The following is a 20,934-nucleotide window of genomic DNA, read 5'->3' as shown; positions in this document are numbered from 1 at the left end:
AATACTCCATTAAGCGTTTTCCTCTTGCGCCCCGTTTTCAAATCAAACTCGTAACTGTCACTGTATATACCTACAATAGCAAAAGCTTACCCACACCTTAACCTGCTAATTTCAAAGTAGGCACTTTGAATGACAGGCGCTGTAGCTGGCAAATGAAAGTGTACAGGTGGTCTTGGTGATTTGACAGTCATTTAAACGAATGAGAGCATTCTAGTGCTGCTTCAGCCAAGGAGATCTGTCAGAAAAAGGATGAAATGACTGACGGTAAAACTACACTAGCCTATTAAGCGACCACCGAGTTGACTGACAGCGACCCCTAGCCATTCAGAGCGGAATGGAGACGGGACAGACAGCAAGTATAAAAACTACACAGACTAGAGATGATTTCTTTAAATTTATTATTTTTGGTAAGAAAAAAAAGCGAGTGGTTTTACTGACGTTTATCCTATACATTTATTTCAGTCCAACTCATATTTTTTGGAAATTCGATGTTTAACGAGCTTTGCTGATTAAAATCGAAGTAGCAAGCCTACTTACAATGTAGGCTTCCATATCAACATCTCTCTGCATTTATTGCAGAATATTATGTATTTTTTTAAAATCTCTGTTTTTGAATACATTTTCAATATGTGATTTGACTACTGTACTTTAGAAGACAGAGTAAGCCTCCACTTATTACTGACTCATTTCGAGGGCCGTTTCGTGAAAATGTTTGCTAAAATTTGGATAAGTCATCAAGTGTGTAATTTCCTATAAATGTCAAATTGCTGTTGAAGATCATCAGTACTGCAGTCGGGTGGGTAGATGAGGAGGAGTGTCCCTGGCTCTGTCGGCTGCCCATTAGCCAGAAGCATTGCATATCCGTGGTGTGTGTCAAAAGTTTAAATTAACAGTGTGTGCTGCCATCACACCACAAATGTGTGGCCATTAAGAGAAATGCTATTTATTGGAAAAAGTACATTCCGTGCCAAGTGTGTGTTCCACAATGATTTATTTTAACTTTTTTTTTTGTCAGCGTTCTACTGTACAGTAGCCACTGACATGAGAGATTTTGGCCTGCTATACACGCCCTGCCACACAGCAGCTCCACAAAAGGAAATGTGTTGCTGCGCAGTGCGGCGATGTGACTGTAAACAGCTGTCGTTTTGTAAAGGAAGATCCTTTCTCATGTAGCAGCAGCTTCTCATAGGGCTGGGGGTTGGGGATTGGGGGTGCAGATTTAAGGAAACCAGCTTATTGTTACTGATCCTTTAAAGAGACGAGGAGACCACTGCAGAGTTGTTGTGAGCAATGACATGGAACCAGACTGGTTGGAAATGCTCTGCAGAAAACCTGGCAAATTGAAATCTAACTCAAGCAAAAGCTTCAAATGACAGAAAATCTTTCAGGCCTTAGGCTATTGATTCGAGACTAAAAATGTATCCGCAGTGTGGGACGAAATATTACGTTTTTGAACAACCATTGCTTTGTTTGTGTTTGCTAGACAGTACAGTACCAAATAGGTTACATTGTGTTAATACCAGAACTATATTATATTAAAGAAGTACTGTAGCCTCTTTTATTTGTATTGTTAAAATAATATTGTATTTTTTGCAAGCTAACTAATACATGCCCATGCAATAGTTTTTCTGCAATTATAATTTAATAAAATAACTAGGAAAATAAAAATGTGTTTTGCAATTTCCTACCAACTAAATATTAAATTGAGTCTACATATTACAGGGCAAAGATTTCCATTAATGGACAGCACTGTGTTTGACCTCCCATAATCCTCCTGTTTGCAGAGTGACCAGACTGACATCAGCTTTTCTATCCCCCACACAAACACACACACACACACTCACACTAGTGTTCAAATGCTTGAGCTGTACTTAGACTGCAGTCTTGAGCTAGCAATTCTGTGATGCAGTACCCTCCCTCCCTCCCACCTTGCTTGCACTTTCAAAGAAAAAAACATGGCAGCAGCCCCCTTTCTCGGTTTGTTTTTCGACATGGAACAATTACCTCTTCCACACTGAGCCCTTCTCCCCTTCCTGGGAAAATCGCAGGGAAAGGCCTGCATTTGCATAATCATCTTTTAGTGCTATTGTGGGCGGGCTCTTCTGTGGTGGACGGGAGAGACAGCTTGGCCACCTGTCCAGAACAAATGAACTTAGCCTTTGTGGAACATTATCTGTTTCTCCAAGCCGTTATTTATGTGTAATGAATAACTTGATTAAGTATTTATATAAAAAAAGAGAAAAAAGAATGAAAAGTCCATCGCTCAATTAATGTTCAGTGTTTGATATTATAATAGATTCCCTTTTGTGTGAAGAACCCCCCCCCCCCCCCCCCCGATGTTTGTTAGTGAGTAAATGTGTGTTTTTGTGTGTCAGTGTCTATATGCTGTATGTGTGTGTGCTTTCTTTTTAACCAAGGATGCAGAAGTCAGCCTTGTCTGCACGCATGTCTCTGTCTGTTTCTTTGTGTGTGAGTATGCATGCCTGCACGCGTCTGTCTGTCTGTGCGTGTGTGTGCGCACGCTGCTCAATTCCCCACACAGCTGTATTTACCGGCTCTCGCTTACATAGCTTTATATCCGCCTTTGTGTGTTATCGTCCTCATGAATATTTAAAGAGCTGGAGTGTGGGAATGAAAACAAGGCAAGGAAAAACATGCAAAAAAAAATCCTTTTTTGCCCCCTAAATTAATTTGAATGGTGTGTCTGTTTTCACTGCCTAACTCTTTTTTTTTTCATCTGCTTTAAATAATACTATTAATCAATTCAGAAACAAGCCATCATGGATGGGAATGTGAAAAGAAAATGAATGAGGTAAGAAGGAATGGGAGAGGGCTTACACACTCCTTATCTGCAGAGCAGCAAATGCCCTTGCATTAATTGCTCTTGAATCCGCCTTGCTTTAAGCTGGTGTTAGCGAAGTGCACACTTCCTAGAAACCCTCTGCTGTTAAACAGTGGTTTCAGTCAAGGTTAATCGTGTGTTATACTGTACAGCTATGACCAAAATGGTTGCATCACACTACATTTTTAGGATTGAGACTTAATTTACAAAGAAAATAATGATATGAACATAATTTAGATCTTCTGTTTAACATTGTGTAATCAAAGAAACTATAAAATTATATTGCAAGTGTCTACCGGAAGCCATATTTGCAATGCATTCCATTGTATTTTATGACTTCCTTAATCCTTTCGGGCATGAACTCAGTGAGGTGCTGAAGGGTCGAGTTATCCTGTTGATTCCTTTACACTTTATTCCAGTTCATTTCGGTTGTATAGTTGACTTTTCCCGGTTTCCTGTCCTATCAGACCCCAAACCTACTCAATAGGGTTGAGATCTGGTGACTTTCCAGGCCAGAGTTGAAGTGGCGTGGTACTGCTGTCTTCTAACCATTTCTTTACTTGTTTGGCTTGATGGCAAAGGGATCCGTCATCTTGGTAGAAGAAATCACCTTTTGGAAAATGGTTGAGCCGTAGGGAGGCGGTGGTCTTGGATTGCTTTCAGGTGCCAGTCCTTGTTCATCGCTGTCCCCTTGGGTTGAACGTGTAGGGATCCTGTGCCTTTGGCAGGAAAGCATCCCCAGATATGGACAATTTCCAGATGCTTCGTCATTGGGACGGTACACTCTGGCTTGTATCTTTCTCCTTTGTGCCTTCGGACTCCACCTCAGTTTCCAAAACAGCTGAAGGGGGAGTCATCAGAAAAAATGACTTTTGCCCAGTGATCTTTGGTCCAGTCTTTGTATGTGCGACAAAAGTTCCGGAGATCTCCAATGTTTCTTGCTCAAAAAGGCCGCCTTATCAGGCCTCCATGACACCAGACCATTCTCCAAGAGACACCTTCTCATGATGCGCACAGACGCCTTCACTCCAACTTCTTTCCACTGCTGCAGTAAGTGCACACTACTGGCCGTCCTGTCTCTCAAACTCTATCGGCATAGGTGGTGATCGTGGTGAGCAGTGCTGACGTTTGGGCATCCAGACCTAGGGGTAGCTTTTTACAGCTTCCAGTCTTCTATTAAACGTAACATTATTCAGTAGGTTTCATTTGACTTTATGAAGCAAAATTAGAATTAGAATTTTAGGTTGATACAAAATTTTTGGCCACAGCTGTATGTATGTCAATTATACCTGTATGTAAGGTTTAGTATTCATATTGTTTGTAAGGTGCGGTATACTTGATTTTCAAATGTTTGCCTTGCAACTCACGGAAAGATATAAGCAAAATGGCATTTACAGACCTCTATATTAACATTTGTTTATAGAAGTCCTGTACAATACGTTACTCCTTGTAAAGTGTACGTAACGTGAAAAAACAAGTCTTCTCATTGGCAGGTTTGTCCAATTTTAAGTTCAGTCGTAATATTAGGCAAATAGTTTGTTTTAAGATTTCCTCCTGTAGCAAATGTTATAAATTCCTGCATGTTTTGGGCTCTTCAAATTCTAGGTTATTCTTTTAATATTTAAACATAGGCGCTTGACCCTGCAGATCACAAGTAAAAAGAGACCGCTGAACCTTTGACATGACATCTGTCGAACAAATAATAGACATATAATTATTCCACAGAGTTCTTTCACTGAGAGAGTGGGAGGGACCTGAGGCGCTTGTGATGTCATGATTGGAATGTGATCCTTTTCTAGTCAGATTCTAAACTTGTCAGTGTACAGTAGGCGCTGTATTGCAATCAGGAATGTTGCTGTGATCTGCTGTCAAACCACCATTGGAAAGAAACATCTGACCCATTATACACTGTTCTCCTGGCTCTTGTCCCAGAGCTTAACTGTCTGAACTGAATTGAAATGAGTCACTCGGGTCCAAAATTTTAAATACTTATCAGCAGCACTAATTGGTATGCCATAAAGGGTAGCAAACCAATGGGAGATTTCAATATAGTTTTATTTAAAAGTTATGTATTTCAACGTTTCCTTCTTGATTGTTCATTAACCTGGGAATCTCAAAAGGAATTGACTTGCTTGTTACTGTGACACTGATTAGGAGATTGCACTGTGACGCTGTCGCCCATGACACACAGCAGTAAAAGATACTGTTCTGTGACAGCAGGCTCGCTCTGTGTAAATATTGGAACAGAAGGAAAACCTCATCTTGAAGACATGATTGAGAATCGAAACTGCAGAATTACGACACACTAAAAATATTGTCTTGTTACAAGTTAAATAAATTGCCTATGTTTCTTTGGTTTACTTTTTTATCTAGACTTTTAAAAACTGAAGTCATTATTCTCTGTCAATCGAGTGAAATGAACCCCCAGTACCCCCTCTCTTGCCTCCTTCTCCTATTATTGGGAGTCTGACCTTTGGTACCTCTTTATAGCTTCTGATCAGATCCCATTGGATTGTGGCTTGTGTTGGCAAGGCTGTTGGGAGAGGGCTGGGAGGGACTGAGCAGTGAGAGTGAATAGCTTCAGGGTTGTATTTTTCTTCTTTTATTTTGGGAGCCGTCCCCCAGTGCCAGCAGACAAGCTCTATGATGCTTTATAGCTCAGTGTTCACTCAGTTCTTGACATCCTTTCAAACACAAACATCATTATTTCTGAGGTAAAACTATACCAAAATGTAGAAATTTGCTGAAATGTATTGTCCAATTGAATTTTTAGTGGGGTTTTGTGGTGTGTGTGTGTGTCATCATCCATTAAAATATACATTCTGGGAAAGGTCAGAAGAGCACCAATTCATCACAATATGTTCTTCCTCTTTCGAATTAAAATGAGGAATACTCAATATTTTGTCAGTATTCTAACCTCTCTGCTGCACATATAACTTCTCTGGCTCACAGAGATTGAAATGCAGAAGAAACTCTCTGTCATTATCTGCTCAAGCCAGTGATGGTATTTATGTCTTAAAGACTAGATTGGAATTACAGTGCGGCTGTTCGAATTCGGGGTCAGTCTTGTCTCATCCTAGACGTGGTAATTGGGACAGATCAACTAAATCATTCAGCCTTATTACTGATGGGCCTTACTCTGCCTTAAGTTGTGGGGTTTGTTCAGTTTATCTAAACCGTGAGGAATCCAAATACTTCCACTGTTTACAACATGTAAATATGAAAACCATGCAAATCCAAGCAGTAACGGTGTCTCTTTAGTGCGTCTGTATAAATATTTAAATGTTTTAAATGATGAATCGAATGAATGTGATTAGAAATAAGAAACGGTATAAAGCATGCATGGGTCCTCAAATTGTGAGATCACAAAATGATTCAGCAATCCTTTATTTAATGCCTGCTCTTTCAAAAACAAGTTTAATTATTATGGTAACCCTCAAACTCTGTGTACACTCATGACTGTCCATATAGTCATCACTGTGTCGTACATCAGTCGCTTGTCCGCTGCCACCGACAACAGTACTGCGGTTTCTTAATAAGTTAGTTGTATTTTCACACTTCAAACTTGGCTGCATTTACTACAGTACAGATGGTACACAGTTGTTAGGGGGGAAAAAAGGTTAGCAATCATCTTTAGCCACCTTCCAAAATAGCCTAGCAACAAGCACAGTACACGTACTGTAGCATGAATAGCTGACATTGAAGGTTGCAAGCTAATGCAGCACCCCACCTGGTCTCCGGAGAATTCAGAGTGTTGTTAAAATGTGTGGGTCTCTCAATTAGATGCTACGTGTGCAATAAACTAAATGGGTGAAAGACTATGAGGGTTTTATGTGAAAAAATCTGCATTTGTATAGAAATTCCCTTCATACTGTACAACGTTGTCTGGTCTTTGTCCTGTATAGTGCAAGCGAAGGGGGGCATTTGGGTTGGGGGGGGACCGCATTCTGGAAGTCCCATCGTGCTGCCAGCTGAATGAATTCATTATAGCCCTTACAGATGATAGTGTTTCTAGATAACAAACACCGTATTATAAACAAGCCCATTGTCAGTAAAAGAAATGTGAACGAAATGGCTTATAAACTTGTCGTCCAGTGGTTTGTGGTTGTGAGCCCTGAGAACTTCCAAACTTCATTTTGACATTCCGTGGCACTTTTTCTTGAGGGTCATGGTGACCTACTTGTGATTAAACTTTGGTATCTGTTATTCCCCATACTGTATTGTGCAGGAGGTCATGGCAATCTACCTACAATAATGACACAAACAGGCTGAGGTGAACCGCTTGCCTGAAATTAATCGGATTTAGCACAGACATTTGGTTTCTGTTTCACATTCTTTGGATGTTGGACATGTTGATCTGCATTTTCGTGGTACTGACACGTGTAACGTGTTTATTTTCTTAGTATTGTGTGTGTTTGTTAGATGGGAGAAAATGTATGAGGGTGGTAAGTACTATTCATATTCTGAATGCGTCAGCGGGCAATGCATGGCTTATCTGCATTAGATCAATATTTGAATATGTTCCATTCTGACTGGGAGCAGGACTATCTTATGTTGCGCAATGTGGTCAAATAAAAAAAAATAAATAAATAAAAAGGATTTGTAGATCTCTGAATCGCCTAAACAAACCATGAGTAACTGATACATGTTTGGTTAAAGGGTGTTCCAGATTCCTTTAAGCATTATCTACAGTACTGTATATCCCATACACTAATTGTCTTTTTAGAGGTGTTTGGAATTTGTTCCAGGATATTAATTTCCTTGTACATCACTACACTGTAATTTTACACGTTTAACTTGAAGTGGTTTTAACAGAAGTATTAAATCTGTATTGATTCACTAACAAATGAAGGAATCGCCATTTCGGTTTGTGTGTGATCAATACATAATCGGCTCCAGTACAACACAGAACAGAGGAAGAAGATGCACAGCAAACCGAAACTTCTGAAGTACTGTCGGTGGAACCCAAAAACAAATGCACCAAGTCAATGGTCCAGTGTCCAGAGTAGCCTGTGGCACTGCTGAGCCCACATGCCTTTTTTATAAACTTTCCTCATACATTTGCCAGTATCTCAAGAATATCAGTGTTGGTGTTCATGGTAGTGTTCTATCTAGTTGTTGGTTTGGAACAGTTTCCTTAATGTTAAACTTTATTAAATCTGTCTAAAACATCAGTTAAATAACTCCTCAAGTAAAGCTCTTTTGAAAAGATGATACATCAGTATTTTATGCAGTCTTGGATTAGGAAAATCATCCATAATTGGAAGACACTCAATCCAGAATTCTAAGGCAAAATTTATAAGAAACTAAGTCAAGCAGACAAACGTTTCCGCACGTGCCTTCAGTGTCCAGTACCTGCCTGCGGAGTCGCTACTGTCAAATCTGTCGGGTCTTGCTCGTTGAGATGACAAGCCACTTGCAACAGGAACATATTTATGTATTACAGGGATGACATTTGCATATTAACACAGTGATCATTCATGTAGCCTATCTACACAGTTGTGTACTGTCACAGGTGTTTCCAGTCTGTTACACTGTATACAGTACCCTACTGTGGCAGAGATCAAGTGAATTTAGGGTCCAAATCCACATGGAAAAAAGCATGCCTGTTTACCAATGTGCTGGTATTGATTCTTGTAAAAGTTTGCTCATGTCACTCTCCTCTATTTATTTTTGTTGCCAGAACCATAGAAATGAGATGTAAATGTCAATGAGTTCAATAATAAAGAATCACATTTTAATGCAGTTCTGTCCAATGGCTTATTTTGTATGCTTCACTTGCATACCATACTTTTAATGAATGCTTAGTAGGCAGTCAAAGAATGCATCTGTAAACATTTCCACTGTATTACACACCCTATTATAAAACTATTGTGCAAAATCGTAAATAGTTTAGCATTTCATTTGTTTTAAAGTCAATGTTTGTTGAACAGAGGTTTGTAAGGTTATTACCCTGACAATGAATTAAGCATACAAGTTGATCACAGCAGTTTCCATTGAATGGATATACAGTAAAACCAGATGGTTAAAAAAAAGACTATCTTATATCCTAGCAATTAATTTCTCCATAGGAAACAAGGCAGGAAAGACTGAGATCCTGTTGTTTTAATCAATGAAAGCTGACAAAGCAGAACTTTCTCGTTTTTTTTTTTTTGTTTTTTTTGTTGGTCCTCCTGCTTCCCAACGTACAAGACTGCTGACTTGGCATAATCATTTGAAAACAATTTTTTTAAGCAAATCTGTGCAAGAGAGCATATTCTCAGGTCAGGAATCTGGTGCTTCAGGATTGGGAGGGCTCAGGTTTGCACTGTTACTGTAAACTTATGTGTGCTGCTCAAGTCCCAGAACAGTGGTGGTTTCTTCAGGTGGACACATGGGCTAAGTGTAGGGGCTACTGTTTTATCCTGATACATTTCCAGGATTTTTTTTTTAAAGGAACGATGGTTCTAACCATATTACACAGGTTTTTCGGTCCACCACTCAATATTTTGAAAAGTCAGCAGTCGGTCAATTAGCCATAGTTTTATTTTAGTAGAAGCGGACCATGATTAGCGTTTATAGCAATAAACTCTGGAAAAGAACATTTATTCAAAAACATAGAACAATGCATTGCCATGCCTGTTATGTCCTTTACTGTGGCATTCAGTGGTGAGATAAAACAGCAGCCTGGAACGTTTATCCACGCTGAGAAACACTGAGGAGCTCTGTGGAAGCCTTACTGTGAATTTTACTCCCACTAAAAATGTAGGCTTCTAGAACTCTAATCAGTGGGCCACCATAGAAAGCCTGCTCTGATTAGAAGTGACAATGAGCTTAGTGTCCTGGGACAGTATATGTGACTGTTCCTCCTAATTCATTCGAGTCGTGGACATACATTTTCAGCAGTCTGTTCTCCCCTCTGTTGTCAGTGTACAATTAAAGTACCTCCCAGTTTATGGTGTTGAAAGAACTCTGTCTGATGTTTTATTCTATTGTATTTTATTTTTATTTATTTTTCCCCCAGAAGCTTAATTGAGAAGCAGAAGGCCGGTGGCCCAAACCTTTTTGTTCTTCAGCATGTCAGGAATTTCCATTGTATTTTCACGACACTATTCCCCAAAAATAGAACGAAAAGAGATCTAGAATAAATAAATGAAGAAAAGCACTGAGCACATTCCGTGTGAGCAGAGTGCCGGGGCTGCCAGGACCAGCTGCAGTCTTTGGACAGGGGTGGACATGACCTGACTGGGAATGCATTGCGATGGAGAGACGGGGTCCGCACAGGATATCCTGTGGAGGCAAGAGCAGCACAAAAACAGGAACTCCGCTAAACAGCCGGAGGAGAATTCTACTGGCCTTTTCTGGAAATGCTGACTGTATGTTTCCCCTGTTTGTTCAGATTGTATAGTTCACCTTATTTATTTATTTTTTGGCGGGGGAACAAACAATCCTGTTATGTTTGTGTGGATGGTGATTTAATGAATTCCATCTCCCATGATGTCATGTACTGCATGTAACCTAGCTGGTAGCAGGACAGGGCTGTGCTGTGATTGTTTGAGCCAAGCGTCTGCAGCATTTCCACTGGAACATGCTGAATATAAAAGTCCGCTCCTGGTTACTGGAATTAACACTACGTACCCTCCTTAATGGTTTAAAATAAATTCCACAGCATTTTATGCTTTCTCATGCTGAACTGATCATTGTGCTGTTGAAGCAAAGTGTTTGTGAGCCAGATACTGCACTGTAGGTTACATCTTACAATACATTATACAAGCCGTTCTTTAAGGTGTGATTAACATTCTAATAACATTCTTGCAAGCCGCTTATTGTTTTGCTGTTGCTTTTTTGCAGTTTTCCAGACTTTCTTTTCCCTTCAACTCAGATTTGTTATTTTAGGTATTAGAATATTTTCCTATGTGAAGCATAGAACGTTGGTGCCAGGTTTAGGTGGGGACCACTTGCCTGTTACACAGGAAGTGAACTTACAGCAACGTGGTGCATCGAATTACTCCTGTTTGTCAAAGAACAAATGAAGTCTGGAAAACAGCAAAATGATGCATTTAACTGGAGTCTGCTTAAGCCCCTGTCAGAGTCTGCTTTGTAAGTCTGTTGCCAGACATTTGTTGTTGGCATCACCAGCTACATTATGCATTGCTGGCCTGCACAACAGTAACTAACAATGTGTACAGTAGCTGCCCTCCACAGAAAGCCAGTAAGGCATATTGAGTGGTCTCTGTTATTAAAATGTAGTTGTGAAGTACTTTTATTTCCAAAACTTCTTATTTAAATCTGTAAAAAAAAATAATAATAATAGTAATAAAAAAATAAACAATGCTGTAAAATTGTGTCTCCGACACGCTCAAAAAGAGAAAGCAAAACCTGAATTGTCTCATATGGTTTTAAAAGTAAGCTAGGATTAACATACTGTAGCTTGCTCAGCAGTGTAGGTGTTACAGGTTCCCCGTTGACTAGTACAGCACAGTAGTAGTGCTTCAATAATCATTATAAATAACACAGAGGAATCCATTTATCATGACCACCATATGGGCCAGACCGACAGAATGACAAGAATGAAGCAGCAAAATGTGAAACGGTAGAGAATCCATCACTACCAGCTTGTATATTATCCAAAATGCCATGAAATCAGGGTCGGCTGGGAGTGAAATCTGCTGGCTGTACTGTTTCCACATTGTGGAGCATAAGGGAAAATGAAAAGGGGGAACCTGGTAATTTTTATTAAAGTATGACACTTCTTTTTTTTTTTTTTTTTTTTTTTTGTGACCTTTGGTAGCTGGAATTGAATCCCACCAGAGTCTGTGGTCCGTACATACAGCTGTACAGTATAGTTTTGTATATTGTTGTGTGGCAGTCCAGAGTGAGAGCAGTCTATCTGAGAGGGAGCCTGCTGTGTTACTGTAGCTCCAGGGGGAGATTGGACGCCACGGCCTTGATCGTGGAGCTGTGGTTTGTACAGCTCCGCTAGTCAGGCAGCTGAAGAGAAGCCAAAGGCCCCCAGCCTGCTTTGCTGCTATCATCTTGTTGCTGACTCGGCAGATCTGTGATGCTCCATTTACTGTACAGATAATGACTACATCACTATATAAAGCAGACCCCTTGAGTTATGTTCTGTATATGCTGTAAGAGTCTTATTTATGACAGTGTGTCACAATAGTAAGGATTTTTCATCCAAGACTTCAAATTCTCAATCATGCGTTGTCTGGGAAAGGCGACAAATGTGTCAGCTAATGCAGTCTTCAGTTGTGCATGAGGTTTGATTCAATTAGGAATCCTGCAATACGATGTGTTGAAACTGAAAAATAAATCGATAAATAATAGCATAAGGATGATCTAAAATGTGATGGTGAAAAAAAGTGACTTTGTAAGGAAAGACACAATGAACTTTCTCCCTTGGTAGTTATGGATTACCTGCTTAGAACCGTCACATATCATCTATGTATAATATGTTTAAAATATTTGCGATTTAAGGAGTAAACAGCAGCTTTCTGCTGATCCGTTGACTGCTCACAAAACAGTTTAACAAAAGCTAGACTGACGTTGAATTAAACAGATGTTAAATCGTGACTTATGGTCTGCGTAATCCGTTGGTTAATTATTTTAATTTGATGCAAAGATGTGACAGCCTGTGGCAGAGAGGCGGGTGCCTCGCGCGTTCCAGGGATGTGTGCACAGTCCAGCCGGGTCAAAGGTTAAACTATCTGTGAATTTCCCCAAGCACACATACATTCACACACACACACACACACTAGTAACAGTGACTGTCATTGTTTTGGCAGTGCTGTATGTGGAAGCCATGCACTGCAAGTAAAACTGAGAAGCCCCCAAAAAAGGGGCTTTAGTTAGAGCCAAAGGGCTGGGCTAAGTTACATTTCTACAGGTCAATTATCTAAAAAAAGAGAAAAAAAGCATTTTGGTAATTGGGGCTTCCTGTGAAATCCCTATTAAAATAAAACTGTTTTTATATACAGTATGTTTGGTAACACCCTTTTCCGAAGTGCTGGGTCTGTGTTTAGCGTTACTTCATTCGCAAAAAACTTAGACTGGGGGTTCTTTTTAAGGCCACAAGAAAAGAAAAAAATAGAACAGCACTTTCTTCAGCTGATTAACATGCCACTGCAGGGTGTATGCCTGACGATTCCAATGTTGAACGTCACACAGAATTGGCACTGTCCGAAAATAAGTGATGTCAGACGCACTTTTTTTTTAAAGGGCAAATTCAAAGTTAATACTTTAGCTGTGCTGTAATATAAACCAAGTACCTTCTATATCTACTCATAGTTCAACTTCTCTGTTCAGCTTGTCTGACACAGTATTTTGATTACAGTCTATCTTAGAAAGTGAATAGAATAGATACTGCTTTGTAGAACTACTGCATTTTGTACTGTAGCATCCAGCTCAGTTTCTTAACAGTTAAAGGTGTTAGCTGAGCGTTTGAAAACGTAACATACTGTAGTTGCTAGTAGTTTGTTTTTTCTCTACAGTGTGTAGTCAGTAGGAAAGCACTGATGGAAGTTGAGGCTTTCCTGGGAGTGAAAAAGTTCAGTATGGAGCATAGTCTTTTCTTGGATGCAGTTGCTACGGAGCTTGTAAAATGACCGATATCATTGTTTCTCAGTGTATTGAGTGAAGTGCAGTTAAGCAGATGATTCTACAGTACCAGCTGAGTTACTAGGCCAACTGTTGCTGTGGAGTCTCGTTCTGAGCTACAAAAGCCATTCTGTGTGAAGAAGAGTGAGACTTGATTAGAACTGGCACACTGTTAGGGCATCCTGATTCACTACGGACTGGCGCAGGAGCTCTTGACCAGCCTGGGCATGGAACCAAGCCCCTTGATTACCACCCAGATGCTGGTGCAGCTGAGCTCTGAGGGACCACGTGGTCAATAACAGGGGTTTTCACATGGTGATAAATAGGGCATCCAGTTTTATCACTTGCCTGTATGGATGCCATCCAAAATCCAATTTACAGCTCTTCCAAAGGCCACCTGCAATACATATCTATAGTTAAAGAACTCCTCCTATTGTTTAGATGGTATGTGAGTGGACACACACAAGCATACTGCACATACAGATCAGATACGCTTTGAAAAACTAAAGGCACAAAAGAAAAAAGTACCTGTGTGAATGTGTTGTTTTTAAAACATGGTTATTGAACATGGTTAAGAATTGATGTCAAGGAATCTACTTTTAGAAGTACCCAAAACAAGCCCTGCTGTTCTGCAAGCTACTTGTATAGTGTGTGATGGTTTCAAGCCTTGAAGAAGCCTTGAAGAAATAGGGCACGTTCTCAGCAGCAGATATGATTTTTGCTTTCTCAAGCTGCTCCCACATGTCTTTTCGTAAGCCTTAGATTTGCTGCTTTCCAAAGGCTTCCGGCCTCACCAGGGCTGTTTTGCAAAGCGATAGAAAGCTGCATGAAAGCCTACCTCTGACAGTGAAGCATTTCCTGCCTGACACGCTGATGCTGTCCATATGGATCCTATATGTGCTGTAGAATCAAAATCTGAACAAGATGCGCAAGTTTACCCTTCACAGTGTTGTGCTGGATATTCTGTAGACCTGTACTGCGAACTGGCAGATTCCCCAAGATCTGAACAAATCAACGTTGAAGTGATCAAACTGATAGCATTTAGCTGCATGTTCTCTACGATAGCTGGAAACCCTTTTTCTTTGTGATTTTTAATGAGGGTGTTTCATGAAGGTTCTCTCTACAGAGCGTACGTATCGTATCACAAGCAATGGCAGTGGGAGCGTCCTCTCATTCCTGGGACACATGCCTCTAACCTACCCCAGGGGGAACACCCTCTTAGTGGGTGATGTGAGGGATCACTTCAGCCGTGCCCATGCAATGATTGTACCAACATACCCCCTGAATAAACCAGATTCCCAGTTTAACAGATGACTGTGATTTATTTATCATCTGCCTGTTGGGAAACTCACAGCTGGCTGGCTTGGAACAGAGCTGTCTGTCTGGTTTGGAGTTGGCTGAGGGTTTCTGTTTAGTTTCTGTGTTCTCTTTTTTATTAAAGGCTGCACAGGGCATTTCCTAACAAGTGTGCAGGGCTTGAAATGTGGGCCTGATCCTCAAACCCTTTTTGTACTTCTATTACGTGATCAACTGGAGGTTTTTTATTTTTTTCCCCCCTTCCTCTGTTGAAAAATGTGCTGTTAGATAGGTCAAGAACAATGTCAGCTGTGTGTATGTGTATGATAATGCTTTATACATGCTCTTTTTTAATGGGTATGCCTATCTCTATTTGTGAAGGGCAGCTGTGTAATGAGAAACATAGGGGTGATTTAAATATTAACACCAGGGTTCGGCCAAACAAAACTTGGCTGTGATTGACATTTTCTGAATACATTATAAGGCAACTATTTTTAGTGCCACTTTCCATTACATACACATTTGTAATGTATGATAGCCATCATATGGGAAAAGGTATAGAGCTGTGTCAGCATGCAGAAAGAACGAGGCTAGTTATTGTGGTAAAACTAAGGGGCATTTTGGCATTTGCCTAAATGTTTGTGTACTTGACTGTAAGCTCTTGCTACTAACATGGAGATGGGTTTTTATTATTAGGATTACTGATTTGTTAAGAATCCTGAGGTAATTAAATCAAGTAGATAAACTTTTGTTTCTTGTTTTATATCAGAATTTATGTTTTGATAAGTTATTGGAATCCAAATAAATGTTGCTGTATATTTGCTGTATTCCCTGCCGAAGTTGCAACTGGACTAAATAGACTGGACTGTGGACTTTGCTGTCTGGGTGAATGACAAGACAAGGTTCCAGTCACAGTTTTACAAGAGAAGCATACCAATTCAAATTAATCTAGTCATTTTTTTATATCTTCTCATAAGGGATGTGGAGATTAACTGGAGCAGAAAAAAAAGTCCATGGCGTCTGTCACAACGCAAGAGCGTGATCTTTCGATTTGACTTGTCTTGCTTTACTTCTGTACGGTTCTATTAATGAAGGGCTTACATTCTTACTCTGCTGTACAGTGCTGTATGCATTGGGAAACTTCTGTTTAGGAATGTTTTATTTGGGTGATTTGCACAGTACTGTGTTTTCTTTTGTGGCAGATGGTATTAGGGAATGACTGACTATTCATGGTAAACTCAAGACCTTGAGAAGGACTTCTTGCCGAAACATTTGTCATTTAGTATTACTACATATTCTACCATTAAGTGTTTAATAGTGGGTGAACTAATCAAATGTGCACTGATCACACATAATGCACCCCTATTTATTGGTGTCTGTTTTTCTCTCTTTTTGCAGGCTCTCCAGAAATTAGCCAGCCAGTACTTAAAGAAAGATTGTCCGGGTGTGAAAACAGAAGAACGAACTGATTACAGGTAATCCTTTTAATATAAATTTGAAAAATCCATACTAGATAACCGAGCCATTGTACTAAAACTACATCCTTCATTTTCAATATATCTTGCTACTTAACGTCTCCCTTGGCCTTCATGCTTAGGCTGTGACATAATGAAGACATTCTGATAAATTGAGTCCTTATGACATCCGCCCGACCAATTTTTGTGGTGTTGTGGTCATAGAGCTGTGATTAAAGCTTTCTTACTTTTTTTCCTGTAGGAATGTCTATACAGTATGGAAGTCTTTTTTAGAAGGGACTGTGCAGGTATCTCAATCTCGCAGTAACATCTGTGAAAACTACAAGAACCAGATCTCAGAACCGGCGAAGACTCTGAAACTGCTGAAGGAACAGCAGTTAAAAAAGGTACAGTATTTCCCACAGTTCTCAAGTTAAAGACTCCGCGTGACACCTGTCGGATAAGCCCTGGGGTCTCTCCCCCCTCTCCCCACAACCCATAGAGAAACATGATTCCTATTGTTAGAGATGTACTGTGTCGCCAGGAGTCAGGAACTCTTCAGAAACACGTTTGTACTGTATGCTTACAGTATGTACAAATAAACAACTACATGGTAGGCAGGATACACTTTTTTTTTGGTATGCCTGTCCTGATCTTTTGTTGCTGATCCCAGGAACTGTTCTCCACTATATGTAGATAATATTGTATTTTTTCACATCACACTTTAACAAACACGTTCCAGTAAAAAGGGGAATGAATTATATCTAGAGGCGTGTTGTGTCTTACAGATTACTAGTGTTCGTACTTCCCATAATATTGAGATTTAGTTACCTTTTCAAATGTGGTGGATGATACACTACAAAGACTGGTTTTTTGGGGGGGGGGTTGTACTATAACTTCTACTACTGTTGAGTTTTTGCCTTGTTTGAGGCAGCAGAGTATCTGTAAAACTGCATTCAGCATTTCAAGGACGGGGTAGATTTCTGAACTTGCAAACCTGAACACTAAAGCACAGTTCTCAAATCTGACCCCTCTGTGAGGGATCTTGCACAATTAAATCTGGTTGTAGTAAAAAAACAAGTGCACATTTAACCATGTAATAAGCTCCTAATAAATGAGATTGTGTTGCAGCCTCCAGTACCTCTGGGTCTGGGATTTCCTGCTTGAAATAGGTTATGTTTTAAGATTTGCTCAGAGGGACATCTCAAGTAATTCCCCCATCCCCTTACCTTTGGACGGCCTCTGAAACAAAGTGTTCTGTGCTCTCTGACCGTGCAATTGAAAAAAACATTGGGACAGCTGTCATAGAAATGCTGTATATGTTGAAATAACTCTATGTTGAAATGTCTCCAAAGGGACTTGTCAGTTCAGGCTGCTTATTCCAGGTATCTCTGTTTACTGACTTGCTGTAAGAGCAGGTGGCTGCATGGTTCAGCCTTAGACAGATTTTACTGTATGCACGGTTTGTTGCATATTACAGACATCCTACAATTAAACAGTATTATTATTATTTATTTCTTAGCAGACGCCCTTATCCAGGGCGACTCACAATTGTTACAAGATATCACATTATTTTTTACATACAATTACCCATTTATACAGTTGGTATTTCACTGGAGTAATCTAGGTAAAGTACCTTGCTCAAGGGTACAGCAGCAGTGTCCCCTACCAGGGATTGAACCCACGACCCTCCGGTCAAGAGTCCAGAGCCCTAACCACTACTCCACACTGCTGCTGTTTGTATATGGCATTTTATATCATATACAAACCCTCAGACACAAAATGTGACCTACTGACAGGAAAAACAAAACAGATTTTTCTTATTACAGCTGGACAGTTTGTACTTTCTGGTAATTACAATAGGAGTCCAGGAGAAGGTTATGTGTTTTTTTTAATTTTTTGTGTTGTTTTCAGTGCATAGACCAGTTGACACGTATCCAATCGGAGTTGCAGGATACGGTAAAGGACCTGGCGAAATCCAAAAAGAAGTACTTTGAGACGGAACAGATGGCTCACACAGTGAGAGAGAAGGCAGACATTGAAGCCAAGTACGTGCCGATACTCCTGGAAAAGTTGCACTTCTTTCATTCTGGTTATCGTTGCTGGTTTTTATTGCCAAGTGTTAATTCTAGAGCACTCCACTACTCATACTGGGAAGGAAATAACACTGTCATTGTGTGGCACTTTGAGCCACTGCAGGTTTTAATACAAGTAAAACAACAAAAAGGGTCAAAGTTTCAAACAGAACTTGGCTTATGCCTTTACTAAAAATCACAAGTTTATTATAACTTTATAATTTACTGATTTCCACTTAGGCGGTGATTTGGTTACTGTGGATTTGTTTGCTGTGTTTTTTTTTGGACAGCCACAGTTTCAGTTCATCGTTAATGGAAGAATGTGACAGAAAGGGAATGCATTAATTAGCGCTCGGTTAAGGTGTGTACAGTTGAAGTTCATTGTATAAACTGCAATGCAATGGCTGCCTTACTGCCTCCCTTGTAATGAAAGGGTCTTGGTGGATTCTATCTTGGCAGCTTTAACCCTCACTTGGCTCTGCATGAATATGTTCGTTCTTTTGAAATATGTTTAGAACTACCTGCCAAAGAGAAAATCAACTCCCTATTTAGAATACTTTATATATTTCTTTTCTTCCAAGCATTTGGTCTTGTGATTGTTTCATTTTAAAATGTTTTTAAACATTTAAATGAAATCAGGTTAACCTTTTCCCTTCACAACCAAAAGTCTGTTCTGCTTTTACCCATCATGTGGGTGGTGGGGGGTGGGGGGAATGTTTGTGGACCATTTTCTTGTGTAAACCCCAGGAGTTTGGTATTGACTTTTACCATGAGAAATTCAGATTTTTCAGGGTAAAATGTGTGGCAGATGCAGCTTGTAGATGTGATTTAGCCATTCAAAGTCAGCTAATACTGTGAATTTTTTTTTTTCCCTTGTTGCAGGTCTAAACTTAGTTTATTTCATTCAAGAATAAGTTTACAGAAAGCCAGTGTAAAGGTAAGTGTGTTCTTTACAGTAGACTGACACTATCTGAAAGATGTATGCTGCTGGGTAGTACTGTACTATTACAGTGAATTGGCATGTGAGACTTTCTCATCACATTGCAGGACAATTTGCTAAATATGGCAAGTCCCTTTATTTTTATAACCACAGAATCACGCCCAAGAGATATGCCCAATATGTAGTCACCCAGACTGTCTGCATCCAATTTCTACTAAGCTTTAAACAGATTCTGTTTTCTTTTAAAACCGTAAGTTTTGTCCTCTGTTACACACACTAATGGTTAAACCTACCAAGATGACTTGTTGTAAATGGGAAAATTAGCTTTTGTCTGAAGACATGATATAACCCCAGGCCTTGCCTTGCAATATCAGTGAGTGATTTGAAATCACCAGAATAGGTAATTCTGGCTCAAGTGGACCAAATCCTGGGGAGGTGTTTCCTCTACATGTGGTTGACACGTATATGACAGGGGAAAAGGGTTCCAGAAAATGTCCATATAAAAGAAGAGCTGCATAACATGTGGTGAAAAGTGAGGGATGACGTGGACAATGAACACCAGTATCCTTTTAAAGCAAGGGCTTTCAAATCAAATATAATTAATTTACATAAGAGTAACCCTGGTTGGTCCACTTGACCTGAAATGACCCTGTTTATATATGGTATGCTTTTTATAAGCTGCTTGCTTGTCTGTTTCAGTTAAAAGCCAAGAGGAGCGATTGCAACTCGAAAGCCACGCACGCCAGGAATGATTACCTTCTGACGCTGGCAGCTGCAAATGCACACCAGGACCGTTACTATCAGACCGACCTGATGAACACCATGAAGGTAAGACTCTGACCGTCATTTAAACAGTCTGGGGATCAGGAGAACTGCGGGTGAAAGGTGCTGTTTGCTCTTAGATTGGAGCGTCCACATCATTAACCACAAAGCTTAACCGAGTCTCCCAGCCCTTCAATCACATCAGTAAGACCTTTTCCAAGATACCAAACCAAGCAGATCGTTGAAGACATAAAGAGAAGCACCTGCATGAATTGATCTGTAACACTGCAGACCTGTATACAGTGCTACGAAAGATAACTCCACTCTATACAGCAGACCTGTACACCAGTTTTTATTTATTTTTCCATACAAAATGAGACACTAAAACGATTTAGTTAGTCAGTTGTCCTCTGCTATTCCTGCTGGATGCTGTGGTTACAAAGGTCTGAATGACACTCAGAATAGCTAAATAAAGGATTAGGACTTTATTAGTTGCCCATAATGTGTCTCGGTTGGTTGAAGAGAAGCATTGGACCATTAATTCCTGCTTCTATGGAATTTGCCTTTGATTGAACTTTGAGCTCCTGTCCATCCATTTATATCCACAATCCATTCCTCCACTGCCCACCACATGCACGCTTCAGTTCTGCATCCATGCAAAATTGAGAAACACTTTTTTTTTCTCATTTGTTTGTATGAAACGTAAAATGACGGCATCCACAGTGAATAATCCAGAATTACAGTATTGTAAAACAGTAGTAATTGCACTACCTTTCACCCTAGAGACTTTTTTCAGGTTTTATTGTGAGCTTAACTAGTCACAACTTAGCAAAGGTACACAAGCTGTAACAGTCACAAGGTCGTTGTTGAAGCTGACACCCTAGGATCCTTCAAGAAGCTGCTTCATGATTCTGGGATCAATAAGCTACTAACAACCAAACGAGCAAGTTTGTAAACTTTCTTATGTTCTTATGATAAAGC

The 20,934-nt window shown here is 39.9% G+C and overlaps 1 protein-coding gene across 2 annotated transcripts in view; it reads left to right on the top strand.

Annotated features, from left to right (window-relative positions):
- The window catches only part of LOC117405722 (F-BAR and double SH3 domains protein 2), a 79,181-nt gene that overhangs the window by 30,447 nt on the left and 27,800 nt on the right, over positions 1-20,934 (top strand). For both annotated transcript variants that reach the window (XM_059028539.1, XM_059028540.1), the window contains exons 4-8: positions 16,121-16,197; positions 16,439-16,583; positions 18,091-18,224; positions 19,134-19,188; positions 19,891-20,019. In XM_059028539.1, coding sequence (XP_058884522.1) covers positions 16,121-16,197; positions 16,439-16,583; positions 18,091-18,224; positions 19,134-19,188; positions 19,891-20,019 — 540 coding nt within the window. The remainder of the gene's footprint in view (positions 1-16,120; positions 16,198-16,438; positions 16,584-18,090; positions 18,225-19,133; positions 19,189-19,890; positions 20,020-20,934) is intronic.

Source organism: Acipenser ruthenus, chromosome 8, assembly GCF_902713425.1.
Source record: "Acipenser ruthenus chromosome 8, fAciRut3.2 maternal haplotype, whole genome shotgun sequence".
Classification (NCBI taxonomy): domain Eukaryota; kingdom Metazoa; phylum Chordata; class Actinopteri; order Acipenseriformes; family Acipenseridae; genus Acipenser; species Acipenser ruthenus.
This window is presented reverse-complemented; position numbering and strand designations above follow the sequence as displayed.